The sequence below is a fragment of the Dreissena polymorpha genome, chromosome 14 (genome assembly GCF_020536995.1).
Source record: "Dreissena polymorpha isolate Duluth1 chromosome 14, UMN_Dpol_1.0, whole genome shotgun sequence".
NCBI classification, from domain to species: Eukaryota; Metazoa; Mollusca; class Bivalvia; order Myida; family Dreissenidae; genus Dreissena; species Dreissena polymorpha.
Window position 1 is genome coordinate 8,844,843 of NC_068368.1, and position 21,652 is coordinate 8,866,494.

At 33.1% G+C, this 21,652-nt stretch overlaps 3 protein-coding genes across 4 annotated transcripts in view; all 3 read right to left on the reverse strand.

Annotated features, from left to right (window-relative positions):
* LOC127857658 (uncharacterized) overlaps nucleotides 1–19,339 on the reverse strand; it is a 158,810-nt gene extending 139,471 nt beyond the window's left edge. The window contains exon 1 of the mRNA XM_052394241.1: nucleotides 19,279–19,339. The gene's annotated coding sequence lies outside the window, so the exon portion shown is untranslated. The remainder of the gene's footprint in view (nucleotides 1–19,278) is intronic.
* LOC127857659 (uncharacterized) overlaps nucleotides 1–21,652 on the reverse strand; it is a 119,007-nt gene that overhangs the window by 86,167 nt on the left and 11,188 nt on the right. The window lies entirely within an intron of this gene.
* On the reverse strand, nucleotides 12,931–15,147 carry LOC127857656 (uncharacterized). The gene has a single exon (XM_052394238.1). The coding sequence runs from the start codon at nucleotides 15,143–15,145 to the stop codon at nucleotides 13,277–13,279; it is 1,869 nt and encodes a 622-aa protein (XP_052250198.1). The 5' UTR covers nucleotides 15,146–15,147; the 3' UTR covers nucleotides 12,931–13,276.

The window sequence follows — 21,652 nt, forward strand, 5'->3', positions numbered from 1 at the left end:
CAGTTCATGGGTTAAATGATAAATAAAATATTAGGTCGAATTTATATTTCTTATTATTATTTTGTTCAAATTGTATTACATAATGTATTTTACTTTCCAACACGTGAATTAATACTTTTAATGATCGGAATTCTTACGAATTAGTTGCATTTATCTTATTTTCAAAACCTAGCATAAGAAACAATATCTACTTTTGATATGAATTATCTACGTTTAATTGTCATTATTTACTCTGGTACATCTAATAATTTTATCGACATTTGCAGTGTGTCACATTAACCTGACCATTCATGAACAAACATGAAGCGGTATATGCCCGCTTTTCATGAACGATTTAATTTCAAATAACAAAAAATGGTTAACGTGTTCGATAAATCAAATTTGTAGATGTCTGGTTTTGGCTGTTGTTTATGTATTGGGAAAATGACAGTTTTAATTTCAACGCCGATTGTCTCTTTATATATTAGATGAATAAGTGAATTTACTTGTGTTTACTTTTCAATCAAAATAGCATCATTAAAGCTGGTTTAATACGAGATAGGTGTATGTAAACATGTACGATAAACCGTTCTGTTCCGGTATCAAGTTACATAAAAAATTTCAGAAAATGCATACTTACCATGGTATTCCTAATAATTAAAAACACAGTAGTTGAAACAGTAAAAGTTACAGTTATTAACAAGAATGCTGGTTTTGCAAAAAAATCAAACAAACCTTTTTGAAGTTGATTTTCATTTCACTTCCGTTTATCGATATAATGTCTCAGTCTCCCGACTCTTTACTGACGCAGTAGTTTCCAGTTTGTTTATGTTATTGCGTTGTCTTTATCAAAGCACTGAATGCCCTTACGTTGTTTGTAATTGTGTTACGCTGATAACAGCCAACTCTTTAAAATATATCTACACAATTTATAATCAAACACAGAACATATTTGAAATGTTGATTGAGGTTTTTTTTACCAACACATGGCATTATTTTTGAAAGAAACAAATTCAATCTATATATTATCATAATTACACGCAGAATTTAAAACTGTTAGATTACTGTTCAATATCATAGAACTTGCAAAAAGAACAAAAAAATTTCAAGACACATATTGCTATTTATGTAAGAATGTCTAGCAAATATTTTTAGCAATACACACGTTTAAAATGTTTTAATTAGAAAAAAAAAACTAAAAAGCCGTAACCTCTATAAAAGTACACTAAGAAAAACTGAAACATCAACCCATAATTTGAACTGCATGTAATTAAGATCCGTATACGTTTTTATTTTACCCATGACCCGTGCGCTTTCAAAGAAGAAGGGTTTTGAAGTTTTTAACTGTATAAGTATGTTTAAATCATGTGGGAGTGGTCCGTTTAGACTACAGGGACATGATTTCAACAAACGTTGTACACGACATTAATCTGATGTACCATATACAATATTTAAGGTGTGGGGCTTGTGTGTGTGTGTGTTTTTTCAAATAATATATTTCATGTTTTCTACTGTTAAGTCTATATTTTCATGTGACCTCAAGGGCGTGTCTAGTTTTGAAAGGCTTAGAAAACACACTTAGGAAAGGACATTGACCTTGAATTTCGATAACATTTAATACTAACTTGTTTAAAAGACCTTTTAAAGTGTAATCAGTATGCTAACTTTGATCTTATACAATTATTCGCATAAACATTTTGTAGTAGTTCAACTAAGACAATGTGGTAAATTAAAAAAACTCGTCTGAATGCCATATTGGTTATCATGATAATCTGCAGTGTGCCAACTTTCTCTACTCGTTAAAATGGAATCTTAAGGAACCCCTATAAGAATTTGTAAAGAAACGGCATGGGATTAATTGCACATTATTTGCTCTAGGCATTAAGCTATTAGTAATTGCAACCTGCTCTGCGTAGTAATCATCTTAACATATTGCTTGCTATACAATGAGTTGAGTATGATGAAGTATCCATCATTTTCACATAGTTAAACCTATGTCTTCACTCTTCTATTTGTCATTTCTTAAGTGAGCAATATAAACTATTTCGAACCCATTTGCTTTCGTTTACAAATGATCTACTACATTTAATTCATACTTGTAAGCAAGTAAAAGTAATTGTTTACGAAGAAGGCTATGTTTTATAAGTGTATGTTCTCATCTGCAACATGGCGTTGTTATATTTATTTGACGTTGTCGCACCTTGCTATTGAAAATTGTGTTTTTTTTCGGTGAAGCTGAATTTTTGTTCAATAAAGGATACATCAAAGAAAACACTTTGTTTCTTCTGTTGTTGTTCTTTTTGTACTTCTTTTTTTTTAATCTTATGACAAGAGCCTGATATTTTTTTGGTTTTCCGAAGGATGGTAACACACGCGTATGTGCCCATAGTTTCTTTATTCCATTTGTAACACTTTATTTACTACGATAAAGGCATATCAGTGGAAGATTTTAACAAGCATTTCAGCGGCATGTTTCTAATTGGCATATTAGACGTATATTCATGTTTGGCATGTCTGCCGTACAGTCATACTCGAACTGCATGTCGAATTTTCCTACTTGACGTATTTGTCGTCAATTTCTGCTAGAACAGACAGTCGCTAATGCATTGAATCAGATACATGTATATCATTCGTATAATAATATCAAACATTGTATAAAGCTGTCCATTTAAACTTAACAGTTATTTCATTGTAATACGAATGTAACTTTATTGTTTACCGTTTCCTTTGTAATGGTACATAAATATCTGTCTTGCCAATCTATTTAGAACACATTTATATATAACTGAATATTTTATTATTTAAAAGTTACAGCAAACGAGCTTTACAGAATATTATATTTAAAAAACAGTACGTAAATATCCCAAATGTTACCTAGTCAAGACAATGAAATCCGACTAAAAAAAAAAGTTCTAGTTCCAGGAAACTGACTCGAACGCGTTTCAAATAAGCCTAAGGCTTTCTATGCAATCGAGCTAAAATAAATAGGTTTGAACTAAACGGAACACATTTCTCGCTTCTGTTGTGGAGAAAGTGCTTCCAATTAGTTCCTTATATCGTTGATGTTCCCTTACGTTATTTTTAATGAATTATGTTTTGTTGTTTTGATAATTGACTTGAACATATTTGAAATAACAATTAGGCTATTCATGTTTTCCTCACAACAAATACATGTAAATGTATTAAACAAGAACTCTGCAAGTCGGAGATGTCGCTTGACAACCGAGAACTATGGGCGATAATGTCACACACATTGCAGACTAACAAGTGTTAGAAGTATTTTCCAATCAAAACAAATGTAATGTTGTATTTGCATTAACAAAAACGGAAATACATTAAAAACGTATAACGCGCAATATTGCGGTTCTTGTACATAGCACTTTTCATTATCAATACTATCATTCCACGAAAGTTAGTTTGACAGCCTTATATAGCCTCAGCGATTAAACAAATTAAATACGGACATTCACAAACAATTGAGTAGTATTCAAAGGTTGAATAAATCGTATTAAATGTTAATACACTACATACACACTTTGAGTGGCGTATGCATATTCTAAGGTATTAAAACGATACACGAGTTGGATAGCATTGCATGCACTAGTTACATAAATGAAATGTCATATACATTTACTAGAGTTTTCACAAGATAAATGAGTTGGAATAATGCACTAGATACACATATAACAAGATGTGTTTGTGAAACACTATGTCCCCCCATATATTTGACCTTTGACCTTGAAGGATGACCTTGACCTTTCACCACTCAACATGTGCAGCTCCATGAGATACACATGCATATCAAATATCAAGTTGCTATCTTCAATATTGCAAAAGTTATGGCCAATGTTAAAGTTTGACGCAAACAAACCAACAAACAAACCAACAAACAAACAGACAGGGCAAAAACAATATGTCCCCAGTATAGACTGGGGGACATAAAAAGGTATTATATACTTTATAACGTAATTTTACAAGTTGAAGTTTTAACAACTTAAATAAATCCGATAACGTTTCATCGCACTAAATACAAAAAAATGATAACATTTATACATGTTGTTCAGTATCCAAAAGTTATTATACATAAGAAAGATAAATATAGTAAGGTATAATCATGTTTACTAGGTTATCCAAAAGTTAATTGAAACGGCGGATACATTTTTATATACATGCACAAATGTATCTGATATATTCACAAAGTACATGAACTCGAGTATAAGCTATCAACAAATTAAATTCCTCGGATAATATGTTATATTAACACTGATTAAAACTGATCTTGAGAGCAATTTTAAGGTATAAGTTTCTTCGCATATAACTTTTATTCTGTTGTAGTCTACTGACTTGTTATCTGGTTAAAACGCCAGCCGAATGCAGATCACTAACAACAGTCAGTCTAGTTTTTCATAAATATAACGAACATCACGACTGACTTAAGCACGTTCTATTCTGCAGCTGGTTGTTCGTACTCGTACACGTATATACGATTTGAATTCGACCAAGCAACTACTATCCTGTTCCTTTGTTCATCTATTGCTATTGCTGTACAATTTTCACGGATTGTTATCAGAGGTCTCTCTTTGAATAGACCATCCTCTAGACAAAATTGATACACACCGCACTTATTTGCAATATACATGTTCCCTTGCGAATCACACTTAACATCTTCGTTTTCTTTTATTTCCGGTCTGTCACGACTTTGTTGGTATCTCCAAACAAACGGACATACTGCATGCAGTGTGTCTTTTTGACATGCGCCATCTTCTATGTTTACTCTGTAAACTGTGTCACTGCAGGCTAGTGCAATTTTATTAGTTGCTTTACAAGCTCTGACTCTTTTTATGGTCGTACTAATATTTGATCCGTTGGGTGCCCACATTTTCTCGTCAAAGGCATTACACACGTGACCAGTAGAGATGTCAAGCAACTGGACTGCAAATGATCCAACTACTAACAAATGATGACCAAGCAATGTCATGCTGTTAATGTAGTGACTACAATCAATAGTGTATTTCTCACAAAATCCGTCAGTATATTCTATCAATGTAATTTTGCTTCCCCAATTAAATTTACTTAAAAAATTAATGTAAAAACAAATTGCGACCGTAAACACGCCGTCTTGTTTGTCTTCCAGAACACACATATCTTTAGCCTGGTTTTTTGGATCGAAAGTTAACTCCGAAACCAATACCAGTTTCAATGAATATACCTTTATCATATGTGAATGAAGTAATAGTATTCTGCCGTCCGTTAACACATCTAAACCAATAACTGGAGCGGATTGATCGCCAATAAGCAATAATTTTACATTACTATACAATATCTTTATTTTATGTAGAGACTTCTTTGATGTATTCGTATGTGAATCAACAAGTTCTTCTACTTGTGTTGCTACAGTTCGTGTTTTAGAAGGAGGGATTCTTAACGAATCTTCATCCAATGCTTCATCACTGCACAATTCTGAGCCTGGTTCGTCTGAACATGCTAACGCTACACTATTGACCATCGAGCTGACCATCTCTTCAGTGCTGACAGTTTGTACACATTTGATTTTTTCAGTTGAATTCTTCTTTAGTAAGTCATCTTCTCCTAATTCTTTCATCAACGTTGACACCAAGAAATTAAGGACTACATTATGTTTCGTCGTACCAAACTTTGACGTTACATCAAACAGTTTCTCATAACTCAAAGCTTTCTTTTCGATTTTTGACAGTATTTGCTCAGAACGTCTAACAGGCTCCGTCACATGAAATATTGAACTTTCGAGTTCCATGTTTAACTTCTTCTCTAGATTTTCAACGTTCTTCCTGAAGGTCTCAACTATAGTAGTTATATGCTGTTGAACTTCTTTGCCATTGGCATTTGCAGCTTCTGATAAATTCATCGTTTCGGTTAGTTGCTCTTGGCACTTTCTCTGGAGCACAATGATTCGTTCACGTAAATTTTCAGACGCATTTTCATCTTCAAGCAAGTGTATAAGGTCTATCCGATCTTCACACAATCTGTGGTCGTTTTTCAGACAGTGCAGGCATATCAAAACATTATGACTTTTACAATACTGGTCAAGTTCCACATCATGATGTATGGGGCAGTGCGACAATTTCTTCATTTCTTCGAATAATGTTACGTCTTTTTGGCAGTTCAGTCTCTTCCAGTAATTTGTGCCCACGTAATGTCTTGTGTTTTCTATGTTCTCGTGCACACGCCGTGCACAGATATTCAAGGCAGTCTACACAAAAATGTTTTGGATCCACTGTTTCTTCAACGAACAAGCAAGGACCACACTTCAGAGCGTGTGCCATGGTTTACTTCCTCCGTAGGTCGCAGGTGGTGGATTATTACTTCCTTGAAAATACACAATTTATATTAAGATATACATGCACTTATATTTTTCAATTATCTAAAAGGTTAGTTGTTAACTTATTCTTATATTAAGGTAAGTGTCTATATGACCTTGATCCGACTGGCTCCGTGTCGCGTTATCGTTCATTGTTCATGGACGACACATAGTTACTTACAATGTTCATCACTCTTAAATTATTGGTGTGTAGCCTATCATTCGATTTCTCGTCATGCGCGTATCGCCATGATGACGAGATTTGCATTAACTACCATTTTGCTGTATCGCGCATGGGACAAGTTCGTCCCTTTCTATTAATATTAATTTCTCTGCATAATGTGGGATGAAATATTCAACAAAACCATATATCAGTTTCTAGTCCAATTTAATGTCTAACATAACTACTATTTTCCAGTTATACAAAAATAGTCTGATCAATAGCTACATGATTGGATCTTCCTCGATCCGTACACCTCAAGATCTCAGCGCGGTCTGTTCTCTTATGACTAAACATTTACATCATCAAACTCAATTATAACTTCGATTGGTCAATTCTATACGTGCTTATTGCTGATTGGTTGACTTGGGGGAATCTACTAGAAAAAACTATTTATTCATGTATTTACATGCTTGCCAAAGACTCCAAAATCTAATTACTTTATATTGATATTTAAGTTTTACTGTTATGTTTGTCGGTGCAATATTTTGTTTAACCTATGCAAATAAGACTTTTCAACCCATGCGAAAGACGTCGGACCTCGGACATTTCCGATAAAATTTGCTGAGGTCCGGTATCTTTCCCGAAACTGGCGGTCCTCGTGTCCGAAACGAAAAAAAACAATAAGTAAAACTTTGTTTTGGTTGGAAATGAAAATGAAACTACGAATATGTCAAAAAATACTGACTGGTATGAATTAATCTACTTTGATAGACGGTTTGACGATGAAATAAAAAGATTTGTTACAAACCAGTCGAACTTGCTATCTTTACTTTTGACGTAACAAAAAAAATGAAACTCGTAGTGCTATGCATTGTTTTGTGACGTAAGCGACACAACAAATTTTTGATTGGTTGAAATGAATTTTACTGGTTTCAATCCTTGTGATGATCGTAAAGCGAAAGCGGGGAACCATACGACCTTTGCCTGTTCCGTGTCAATATTAAAAGCGAAAATCAGCACTTCAACCGGTTGCGAATACGTGTATTTTTTATCAGGTGATTTTGTTTCATATTGTATTTGATTTACGTTTTTGCAATACCTTTTATTTGTGTAAAGTCTTAATCTATTAATTTCTGAGCCTGATTATTATTTTTTAACTAAACACTAAAACTTGCTGTAAAGTGTGTCACTGTCAGACTCATAATGTCATTTTCATTGCTAAGTTATTTTGACGGGGCTAAATCTGGCGAAAAAAGAAAAAGCCAGGTGAGTATTGACCAAAGAGCAGAGGAAAATAAAAAGAGGTGGAAGGCTTATGAAAAAGAAAAACTGTGACGAAAGAGGATTTCAAGAGGTTTGGAAAAAAGACAGGCCATGGCTTCAATTTAATGATGTATTTTGAATTGTAAAACATTGTGAACGAAATAATGATACAAATAAACTCTATTTAAGGTATTCTCTGGTATTTGGTTAAAGAAGAACAAGGTCCGGTAAAATCTGGTGAGGTCCTGTATATTTTAAAAGTTATAGGACCTCATGTCCTGTAAGATTTTTTTGTCTTTCGCATGGGTTGGACTTTTCGGTGACCCGTTCACCTCTGCTATTTCAATAACTATGTAAAGTAATACAAATCTCATGTCTATATGCTGACCCTTTCGTTAATTGAAACTCAATGTGAAGTATATGGTCCCTCGGATTCTCTTATCTAACCGACTTTTCATTTTGTTAACTCAAATTACACCACTCTGTGACACAGCATCGACCCCCTTTTGTTGTTAAACATACACCATATCTAATAATACTATTCTTTAATCTCTTTGCCATTGATAAACCTTTCCAATATTTTGAACTAGTATGTACATGAATTAAGCCCAAATATTTTGCACACCTATCATGTTATTAATATATATCTGTAATTAAATATCTATCATTATGTAACACACAAATGCAATCCTAAGATTGATCTGCATGTAAGTAACTACAAACACACTTTCACCGCTAGACATTCATTTGAACATGTTTATGAACAGATATAGTTGTTAGCATTGTTTATGTTTTTCTGATCTAAGTATAGGGTACTCACGGTGGGCAATTGAGGTCAGTCCATGTCCGGCGTCAATCGCTATCTGTCGTGCGTCATGTGCCGTATGTTTTCAATTGTAGCTCGTTACACGTCTAATGGCCAATAATGTCACTCAATCTTAAGAAAACATTATGTATCTCTATTTTGCTGATAACTAAGCAAGTTAGAATATGGGTCATTACTGTCCAAAAACATGGTTATTATTTGCCACTATTGTTAAATGCAAATGTCGCGATAATCACTAAATGACAAATACAAACATCACAGTTACAGATTTTATTACAGTTCATGGGTAAAATGACAAATAAAATATTTGGTCGAATTTCAATTTCTTATTATCATTTTGTTTAAATTGTATTGCGTGCTGTATTTTACTTTCGAACACGTGAAGTGATACTTTCTCGGAGAAAACATCTCTAAATTGAGTGTTGTATTCTCAAAACAGCATTTAACTTTGTGTAATTGGCGTAAGGCAGAATCATTGAAGCAAAAAGTTTAATTAATTGGAAATTTAATAATGATTTTTTTTATGATTTTGTTATTTATAGTTAAGTTGTGGTTGTGATGCACGAATTATTACGAATTAGTTGCATTTGTCTTATTTAACAAACATAGCATAAGAAACTAGATCTACTTTCGATATGAATTATCTACGTTCAATTGTCTGATTTTAAAAATAAATCATTTACTCTGGTATATCTACGTTTGCAGTATTTCACATTTACCTAACCATTCATGAACAAGCATGAAGCGGTATATGCTCGCCTTTCATGAACGAGTTAATCTCAGATAACAAAAATGGTAAACGTGTTCGAAAAATCAAATGTGTAGATGTCTGGTTTTGGCTGTTGTATATGTATAACGAAAATGACAGTATTAGTTTCAACGCCGATTGTCCCTTTAAATATTTGATTAATAAGTGAACTTACTTGTGTTAACTTTTCAATCCAAAATCAAAATAACATCATTAAAGCTGTTTTTATACGAAATACGTGTATGTAAACACGTACGATAAACCGTTCTGTTCCGGTATCATGTTACATGAACATATTCAGAAAATGCATACTTACCATGGTATTCCTAGTTATTAAAAACACATAGTTAAAACTGCTAAACAGTTAAAGTTACGGTTATCAACAAGAATGCTTGTAATACAAACAAATTCAAACAAACCTTGTAAGAAATTGATTTACATTTCACTTCCGTTTATCGATATTATGTCTCAGTCTCCCGGCTCTTTACTGATGCAGTAGTCTCCAGTTTGTATAGGTCATTGCGTTGTCTTAATCAAAGCGCTGAAGGCACTTACGTTGTTTGTAACTGTGTTACGCTGATAACAGCCAACTCTTTATAATATATCTACACAATTTTTATTCAAACACAAAACATATTTGAAATGTTTATTGAGTTTGTTTTAACAAAACATGCCATTATTTTTTAAAGAAAACAGTTCAATCGATATATTATCATTCGTAAGTACACGCAGAATTTAAAAATGTTAGATTACTGTTCGATATCATAGAACTTGCAATATCAAGACACATATTGCTATTCTTTTAAGAATGTCTAGCATATACACACGTTTAGAATGTTTAAATAAGAAAAAAATAACACTAAAAAGCCTTCACCTCTATTAAAGTTCACTAAGAAAAACTGAAACATCAACCAATATTTGAACTGCATGTAATTAAGACCCATATACGATTTCATTTTACCCATGACCCGTGCGGTTTCAAAGAAGAAAAAGAATGGTTTTTGAAGTTATTAAATGTATAAGTATGTTTAAATCATGTGGGAGTGGTCCGTTTAGACTACAGGGACATTATTTCAACAAACGTTGTACACGACATTAATCTGATGTACCATATCAAATATTTAAGGTGTGGGGCTTGTGTGTTTTTTTCAAAGAATATATTTTATGTTATCTACTGTTAAAGTCTATATTTATCATGTGACCCTAGGGGCGTGTCCAGTTTTGAAAGACTTAGGTCACACTTTGGAAAGGACATTTACCTTGAATTCCGATAACATTTAATACAAACAACTCGTTTGGATGCCATATTGGTTCTCATGGTAATCTGCAGTATGCTAACTTTCTCTCCTCGCTAAAATGGAACCTTAAGGAACCCCTACAAGAATATGTAAAGAAACTGCCTGGGATTAATTCCACATTATTTGCTCTAGGCATTAAACTATAAGTAATTGCAACCTGCTCTGCGTAGTTATCATCTAAACATAATGCTTGCTATACAATGAGTTGAGTATGATGAAGTAACCATCATTTTCACATAGTCAAACCTATGTCTTCACACTTCTATCTGAAAACTAGGTCATTCGAAAAAATGTCATTTCTTAAGTGAGCAATATAAACTATTTCGAACCCATTTGCTTTCGTTTACAAGTGATCTACTACATATTTTTCATACATGTAAGCAAGTATAAGTAATTGTTTACGAAGAAGGCTATGTTCTATAAGTTTATGTAAAATCGTATGTTCTCATCTGCAATATGGCGTTTTGATATTCATTTTACACAGAAGTTTTCGCACCTTGCTATTGAAAATGACATTAATTTTTTTTCGGTGAAGCTGAATTTTTATTTGGTAAAGGATACATCATAGAAAACACTGTTTCTTCTGTTGTTGTTCTTTTTGTACTTCTTTTAACAAAAACCTTATGACAAGAGAAAGATTTTTTTCTGGTTCACCGAAAGATGGTAACAAATGCGTATGTGCCCATAGTTTCTTTATTCCATTTGTTACACTTTATTTACTACGATAAAGGCATATCAGTGGAAGATTTTAAAGGGACCGTCAACCGCGATTGACGAAAAAAAGTTCTAAAATACCTTTTTTTTTTTTTACAATTATCAGTTTATATTGATTAAAATATCACGACTGGTATATTACATTACTTGAAACAAGTTTTCATATTTTCAGTATATTCGGTAATAAATTTACAGGCTACAGGTCCCAGGTAACTATATATAACGCAATTAAATTGATCATCATCGTCACGTGGTAAACCCAGGAATGCAAATTGTGCATGCTTAGCGAAATGTATATATTTTATATATAAAATTATCAATCTACTTGCGTTATTTATAGTGTGTATATCGTTATGTCACCTATTTTCATGATGTACTTTCGATTTCACATCGCAAAATTTTATTACAGAATATACTGAAAATATTAACTTTTTTCAAGTAATGTAATATACCAGTCGTGATATTTTCATCAATATTAACTAATAATTGAAAAAATACGGTATTTTAGAACTTTTTGTTACAGCAAACGAGCTTCACAGAATATTATATCTAAAAAACAGTACGTTAATATTCCAAATGTTACCTACCCAAAACAATGAAGTCCGACTATATAATTGTGTTGATTTTTTTACTAGTTCTAGTCCGAGGAAACTGACTCGATAGCGTTTCAAATAGGCCTAAGGCTTTCTATGCAATCGAGCTAAAATGTAAAGGTTTCAACTAAACTGAATTAATCAATTATTAAACACATTTCTCACTTCTGTAGTGGAAAAAGATATTCCAGTTAGTTTCTTCATCGTTGATGTTCCCTAATGTCTTTTTACTGAATTATGTTTTGTGGTTTTGATAATTGACTGGAACATATTTGCAATAACAATAGGCTATTTATGTTTTCCACAAAACAAATACATGTAAATGTATTTAACAAGAACTCCTAGTGTCGGAGATGTCGCTTGACATCCCGGGAACTATGGGAAATTATGCCACATACCTTGCAGACTAACAAGTGTTAGAAGTATGCTCCAAACAAAACAAATACAATGTAGTATTTGCATTAACAAAAAAGGAAATACATTTTTTTTAAACGTATAACGTGCAATGTTACGGTTCTTGTACATTGCACTTTTCATTCCCAGAAAGTTAGTTTTATAGCCTTAGAGATCAAACAAATTAAATACGGAGATTCACAAACAATTTAGGACCTTTCAAAGGATAAATTAATCGTATTAAATGTTAATGCACTACATGCACACTTTGAGTGGCGTATGCATATCCTATGGTATTAACACGATACGGAATTGGATATCATTTAATGCACTTGTTACAAACATGAAATGATGTATACATTAACAAGAGTTTTCACAAGATAAATTAGTTTGAATAATGCACTAGATACATACATAAAAGGTATTATTTACTTTATGCATGTAATTTGACAAGTTTAAGTTTTACAACTTAAATGAATCCGATAACGTTTCATCGCACTAAATACCCCAAAAAATGATAACATTTATACATGTTGTTCAGTATCCAAAAGTTATTATACATAAGATTATATATATATATAGTATGGTATAATCATGTTTACTAGGTTCTCCAAAAGTTAATTGAAACGGCGGATACATTTTTTAAGCAGAAGATTCGTGTATCATATAAATGCACACATGTATCTGATATATTCACAAAGTACATGAACTCGAGTATAAGCTATCACAAACTAAAATTCCTCGAATAATATGTTATATAAACAATGTTTAAAACTGATCTTGAGAGCAATTTCAATGTATAAGTTTCTTCGCATTTAACTTATAAGATTGTTTCTGCGGTAGAATTTACTGACTCGTAATCTGGTCAAAACACCAGCCGAATGCAGATCACTAACACAGTCAGTCTAGTCAGTCTAGTTTTTCATCAATGTAACGAACATCTAGACTGACTTAATCAGGTTCTATTCTGAAGCTGGTAGTTCGTACTCGTATACGTATATGAGATTTGAATTCGTCGAATTCGAACAAGCAACCACTATCCGGTTCCTATGTTCATCTATTGCTATTGCTGTACAATTTGCACGGATTGTTATCAAAGGTCTCTCTTTGAATAGACCATCCTCAGGGCAAAATTGATACACACCGCACGTATTTGCAATATACATGTTCCCTTGCGAATCACACTTAACATCTTTGTTTCCTTTTATGTCTGGTCGGCTGTCACGACCTTGTTCGTATTTCCAAACAAACGGACATACGGCATGCAATGTGTCATTTTGACATTCGTCATCTTCTATGTTTACTCGGTAAACTGTGTCACTGCAGGCTAGTGCAATTTTCTTTGTTGCTATACAAGCTCTGACTCTGTTTATGTTCGTATCAATCTTTGATCCGTTGCTTGCCCACATTGTATCGTCGAAGGCATAACACACACGACCAGTAGAAATGTCAAGCAACTGGATTGGACCTGATCCAACTACTAAAAAATGATGACCAAGTAATGTGATGCTTTTAAAGTAGTATTTACAATTTATAGTGTATTTCTCACAAAATCCGCCAGTATATTCCATCACTGTAATTTGGCAATTACAAAGGCGATATAAACAAAGTGCAACTGTAAACACGCCGTCTTGTTTGTCTTCCAGAACACACATATCTTTAGCATAGCTATTGACATCGAAACTTAACTTCGAAACCAATACCAGTTTCAATGAATAAACCTTTATCATACGTTCATGAAGTAATAGTATTCTGCCGTCCGTTAATACATCTAAACCAATAACTGGAGGAAATTCGTCGTCCCTTTTAAGACATTCACAAGGCAATAATTTTACATTATTATAAGATATCTTCATTTTATGTAGAGACTTCTTTGATGTTTTTGTATGTGAATCAACCAGTTCTTCCACTTGTGTTGCTACAGTTCGTGTTTTAGAAGGAGGGAACCTCACTGAATCTTCTTCTAATGCTTCATCACTGCATAATTCCGAGCCTTGTTCGTCCGAACATGCTGACGCTAGACTGAATTGACCCATCATGTTTACAATCTCTTCACTGCTGAAAGCTTGTACACATTTTATTTTCGCAGTTGAATTTTTCTTCAGTAAATCATTTGCTTCTAAATCTTTCATCAACATTGACACCACGAAATGGAGGACTACATTATGTTTCATCGTACCAAACGTTGACGCTACATCGAATAGGTTCGCATAATGTATAGCTTTCTTTTCGATACTTGACAGTGTTTGCATAGAAAGTCTAACAGACTCCGTCACAGGCGATATTAATCGTTCGCGCTCTTCGTTTAACTTCTTCTCTAGATTTTGAACGTTCTTCGTCAAGGTTTCAACTAAAGTATTGATATGCTGCTCTACTTCTTTGCTATTGGTATTTGCTGCATCTGATAATTCCATCGTTTTGGTCAGTTGTACTTGACACTTTCTCTGGAGCTCAAAGATTCGTTCACGTACATTTTCAGACGCATATTCATTTTCCAACAATTTTGTAAGGTCTATCCGATCTTCACACAATCTGTGGTCGTTTTTCAGACAATGCAGGCATATCAAAACATTATGATTTTTACAATACTGGTCAAGTTCAATGTCATCGTGTATGGAGCAATGCGACAATTTTTTCATTTCTTCAAATAATGTTGCGTCTTGTGGCAGTTCAGTCTCTCCGAGTAATTTATGTTCACGTAATGTTTTGTGTCTTCGATGTTCTCGTGCACACGCCATGCACAGATATTCCAAGCAGTCAACACAGAAATGTTGTGGATCAACTGTAACATCCTCGAACAAGCAAGGACCACATTTCAGCGCGTGCGCCATGTTTTTCTTCCTCTGAAGGTATATATATATATATATATATATATATATATATATATATATATATATATATATATATATATATATATATATATATATATTTATTTATTTATTATGTATTTATTTATTTATTTATTTATTACTTCCCATGTACTGTTCTTTTTTATATTAAGTATATCTAAAATGTTTTTCTACAATGATAGCGCCCTGGATCCGACTGGGCGAAAATGCAATCCAAAGGATTTCTTTAGGTAAACAATCCTCAAACAAAATTTCAGCGCAATACAATCATTCGAAAAATTCTTTAAACAGAAGCAGATGTTTGCTGCTTTGTTGCTGTTTAGCTCACCTCAACATCAAGTGCTCAAGGTGTGCATTTTTGGTCAGTCTTTATCCGGCGTCAATCTTCGTCTGTCGTGTGTCGTTTGCCATACGTCGTCAATTGTAAGCTTGTGACCACTCTTATAGGCCATTTTGTTTTACTAAATCTTGATAAAACTTCGGTATATTTTTATCATGGCATTATCTAGGCCAGATTATAATCTGGGTCACGTATATCAAAAAACAAGGTTACCAGGTAAAATATGTTTAGAACTTTGTTAACACTTTTGAAAGCCACACGAATGACTCAATCTTGATGAAGCGTGATCCGATTGTTTATATTGACAATATAAGCAAAGTTCGAATCTGAGTCATATGTGTCACCGAGTAAAATCTTAGAAAAATAGTGTTATCATTCTAAAAGCAAAAATAAGGACTCATGTACTAAACCCTCGTCAATGTCAGGTTTTCCTTTGAAAATATATATGCCATATGGTCATGTGGAGGAAAAATTCGGTCACCAAGTCAAGTACTACTATTGATGAGTGCTTAAGGTCCTTCCTTGGTTTTATTGTGAAGGTTATATTGACATTTACCTTTCTGGTCCCCCAAAAGGGAAGATCGTATAATAAGCATTGTCATCAATTGCAAATAGTGTGAATTAATTTGAAAACTCAGTAATTATCTTACATAATTGCAATGTATGTGAGCTGAATGTTAAATTTTATGCAAACATATCCTAAAAGTAATCAGGATTAACTAGCAAGTGACATAGATCTAGTTTTAAAAGTAGATATTTCAAAACTGCATCAACTGTTACTCTTGTGTATCAGAGTTTGGGTCAAGACCCTATTATGCTAACTGTGACTAGACACAATAGCTGCCTTTAAAAAACGGTTTTGAACTAACTATTGGGATGTTAGTTTTGCCCAAAAATAAAGCATGACAGCTCAATGATCAGTTACGTGACTCTCGCACTCCCAGAGTGTTCGGTCATCGCTAAAAAAAACATCCCGGACCCTAGATTCTTCGAACATCTTAACATTACATATATGACATAAAATAGATTTGAAATAATTTCAGACATTCACATCTGTATCGTGAATAAAGGACTTAATTCAACCCATTTTTTCTCCATACGAAACCTGAATGCTAGTAATTAACAAAAACAAACTTGTAAATGACTTTGTTTGAAAATTAAAAACAAACATATTTATTGTAAATAATATACTATACTTGTCACTAGAAATGCCAAAATCGTATTCGTGCTGCAGATAAACAAAAGTATGGATACCATTGTGTGGTATTAAAATATTTCTTTCGTCAATTTCACTTCATGTTATGGAAATATGTTAAACTATATAGATCGGACAGAACATACAGGAGAAGTTGACAAAACACACAATGATAATTAATTCGCAATACATAGGAAACGCGATTAAAATTTACGTGCATTGGAAGTTTCTGAATATAAATTCATCATTTATTTACTTATATCGAAAAGGAAGCCGGGACGCGAGCACAACAGGCAATTTTAAGTTTCGATCGACAAAGGCCAAGTAAATTAGAGCTTAATAATATTTACAGAGCTTTGTAGTCGTTTTAAAACAATACTGGTTTCATAATGTGAATGTATACAACGTTCCGTTTATCGTACGCAATCATCAATCGGTTATAGTGTTCAGTATTATATTCAGTTAAAGTATCGTGGAAAATGTATTCATAACTTTTCTGTACATTATAAAGTCAATTTTAATGCACAAATGTACAAATGTATGTTATTGTTGGATATCAAACAATAGTTGTAAGTTTGAATTCTCTAAAAATGAGACAATTTGCACACTATTAGTTGGCATTTATATATCTCCAGCTGCAGTATTACCTTAACTAATCTAGGTCACATGTCATCGTAGAAAGCTACGCCGAAAGAAATCACATATTTATCAACGTCTGCTCGTCTACTTAACATCTAAAGAATACTGTACAAACGGCGTATAAACTATAGGCACCGAATTCGCATGTTGCGATGTGATTTTAAGGGTAAAAGAAAAGTAAACCAGGTTGGCACCTTTTTTCGACGTCGCTGTCTAATGAAGGCGAGTACATAGATCCGTTGCTATGATTATATGCAACCGAAGCATTTACTGACAATCATATTGCGCAAATTTGCAAGGTATAGGCAATGGAAACTAACAGCGACAGTTTAATGTATAACAATACATGTTGATATTAAAATCCATACGCTTTTACAAATAACTACATGTAGTTTAAATAAAGTCAAAGACAATTTATCGATATACCTTCCAAAAGGGAACGTATTATTTAACAAGTTTATATTGTAATCAGCACGTTGAATGCATACACAGAAAGCTTTACAAACTTTTGTATTCACTTGTGTAGGGGTTAGTAAGTAGGTTTCTATGTAGCGGTAGTATGTTTGAGTGCGACCAATAAGTGAAACTAAACCTGCGCGCAGTCCTGCCTCAGTAAGCATAAAACCCGAAGAAACATCGGTGAACAGCGGGAAGCCCATTCATGGAAAGTGTTAAACACAGGAAGCGTTAAGGAGGCAACCATTTTATGTTCGCAGGTCCCTTATAAAACTTCAAGAGGTGACTATTGTTTTAATATTTTCAATCAGCACATTTTTAAAAGGAAAACCCGTCTTATTTACTTATGCATTTATGTCATAGCAAACCAGCCAAATACATACTGTGCGCTTTCACTTGGAGAAATCACGTACTACAGATAAACATAACGACGTGAACCCCATATGTATTCATCACTTGTATTAACTTTTATGTTGATTTTTTTTACATTACAAGTAATATTAAACCGATCCATTATTTAGATAATTATGTTCGTTACCAAAAAGGCCCATTCACCCATGTGATTTGATACGTCTTAATATTGCATTTATTTTCCAGTTTTGTTAAATGCAAATGTCAAAATGATAAATAAATAACTTATATGTGCGTCAAGTCTACACATTTAAATAGAAATTGCTTACAGCGTATGCTTTAAATCATTATTTTAAAATGTAGACGTCTGCTATTGTTCAAATGCAAATGAAAAAGATAAGTAACCTTAAATGTGGTCGAATTTTTATTTCCTATAATCATTGTGTAAACATGGTATGGCAATATTTTACTTTCCAACCAGTGAAGTAATCGAGTTGTGAATAACAAATCTCCAACTTGAGAGTTTCCTCTGCACATATCATACGACTGTGTGTCAATTGCGTTAATAAGAATCATTAAACCAATAGTTTACACCAAAGGCAATTTAAAACAATATACTTTTACTGTTCAGTGGTAATTTTTTAGTTAAATTGTGCTCGTGTGGTACGATTTATTAAGACTTAGTTATTATTGCACCTTTATAGAAACTTCTGCAGTATATGTTATTTGATTTATTATGCTGGTGATACCTTTCTTTAAGTAAAATGTGTTGACAGAAGTGTTGTAGTGGTTTGAAATGAATTTATCTTAGTTTCCTCATCTAACAAAAGTAATCTAGATCTATTTTCGATTCGCATGATCTACATACACTTGTTTTATATATAACATTTTTAATAAACTCTGGTAGATCTAATTATTTCCTGACATTTTTCATTTGTCAAATTTTCATGAATCAGTATGAACGCTTTTCAGGAAAGAGTTATTATCAAATACAATATAGTAGATCTAACGTGTTCCATTAATCACATGTTTGAGAAGGCTGGTTACAGCTGCTATATATGTAGGGCAAAACTTATATCAGAATTAATTTTAACGCCGATTGTCTCTTATATATGTGAATAAGAGTGAACTAACCTGTCTTCACTTTTCAATCCGCAATCAAAATCGCACCGTAACAGCTGTGATTATGCTGAGGGACATGTAAAAACACAGGTGGTTAGCGTGTGGCTATGCTATTAATTAGTGAAAACATCATTTTGAATGATAAATAATCATATTATAACGAAAAATTAACTTTTCTGAAAAAAAATATTTCACTATCAAATATATATATAACAAGGTATGCAACTCAAAATCAGCCCAAAACGGGGTGCATCGCTTTGAACAGCCATATCTTCATCAATTTTGCAGCGATTTTCACGATCTCGGTCTTATTCAACGCAGAAATGAATTTCCTTTCTGGAAATGTATATGTCTTGCAATATTTTTACAAATGCTGGGTCAACTTTTAAGAAATAACACGATACACAACACGCATGACCCAGTTGACAGTGATCATGCTGTCTTTAAGACTGAAATCTTCACGGAGTAAAGGGCAACTTCCCTATAAAGTTCATGTAGTTCGATACCATAATTCAATAAAACGTATGAAAAAACATTATTACCGTTCTTGTCGTTACATTCTGCATCAAGACTAACTGTCCAGCGCCGTTTGAAACCTTTGTTTACATACATTTCAACTAACTGACATTTTAAACATACGAGTGATTTCATTGGTCCAATGCGGAGGTGTGTCTTTACAACTGGAGATTTCATTCATAAAGAATACATGATCACTGTCAACTGGGTCATGCGTGTTGTGTATCGTGTTATTTCTTAAAAGTTGACCCAGCATTTGTAAAAATATTGCAAGACATATACATTTCCAGAAAGGAAATTCATTTCTGCGTTGAATAAGACCGAGATCGTGAAAATCGCTGCAAAATTGATGAAGATATGGCTGTTCAAAGCGATGCACCCCGTTTTGGGCTGATTTTGAGTTGCATACCTTGTTATATATATATTTGATAGTGAAATATTTTTTTTCAGAAAAGTTAATTTTTCGTTATAATATGATTATTTATCATTCAAAATGATGTTTTCACTAATTAATATCATAGCCACACGCTAACCACCTGTGTGTAAAAACGTATTATAAAGCCGCCCTGTTCTGATATCCAGTTACATGTTTATTTTCAGAAAATGCATACTTTGGTATTCCAACTAACTAATACACAATAGCTAAAACTGCAATAACACTAAAAGTTAAAGTTGTAACCAAACGTAATTGTAATACACACACATTTAAACAAACCTTAAGTTTCCTGATAAGACGTTGATTTATATTTTCCTTCTGTTTATCGATACATAATAAGCCTTTGTCTACCTGCTATTTACTACCAAAGTAGTTTCCCTTTTATTATAGGTCATTCGGTTTGTTAATCAAAGCGCTGACGTCTTCCAAGTTGTTTCGTAATGCGTTACGCTGAAAACAGTCAACTGAAACATACAATTTTTAACAAAGCACAAAACATATTCTATTCGAAAGGTTTATTGAATCTTTTAACCAAAAGCATGCCAGTATTTCTAAAGGCAATAACACAATATTCACTGAGTATTAAATCGTAAGTACACGTAAATTTAAATTTTAGATCAATCTTCAATATCATAGCAACTGGCACAATTATATATTCTTCTCAAGACACATATTGTTGTTCTTTCAAGAATGCATTGGATTTATTTTAAGAAATACAAACGAATCGATGGTTTTCATTAGAAAAAAATACTAAAAAAAACGGTCACATTTATGATAGTATACTAACACAAACTGAAACATCGACCCTTGATTTGAACTTATTAAGACCAAAATACGATTTACACACTTAATATATAACCCACTGAACCTTGCGGTCTCAGAGAAATTAATTTTAGTTATTTACCGTATACGTATACATCACGTGAGCGTGGTCCGTTTAGACTACATGGGCATGTTTTCACCAAACTTTGTACACGACATCTATCTGGTGTACCATATACAATATTAAAGCTCTGTGGCTTTTTTAAGATAATATTTTCTAAGTTTTGTACTGTTTAAGTCAATAGGTTTCCATAGGGCGTGGCCAATGTTGAGACTTATGGGCGCTACATTTGTTCTCAAGTTTACTTGCAGTAGGCAAATTTTCCACCCTCTCAAAAATGAAACCTTGAGGCATCCCTACAAGAATATAACAACAAACCAACAGGGCTTAAATGCGCACCATGTACTATAGGCATTAAACCATGAGTAATTCCTCCCTAATATGCGTAGTTACCATCTAAACATATTGCTTGTTCTACTATGAGTTAAATATAAAGTTCCCATCATTTTCACATATTTAAACCTATGTTTGCATAACTGAACTGTTCTATCTGAAAACTAGATCATTCGGAACTTCATTTCTTAGGTGAACAATATGAACTCTTTCGAACC

Coding starts and splice junctions, on each gene's coding strand:
- LOC127857656 (XM_052394238.1), bottom strand. CDS start 15,145: ATGGCGCACGCGCTGAAATGTGGTCCTTGCTTGTTCGAGGATGTTACA.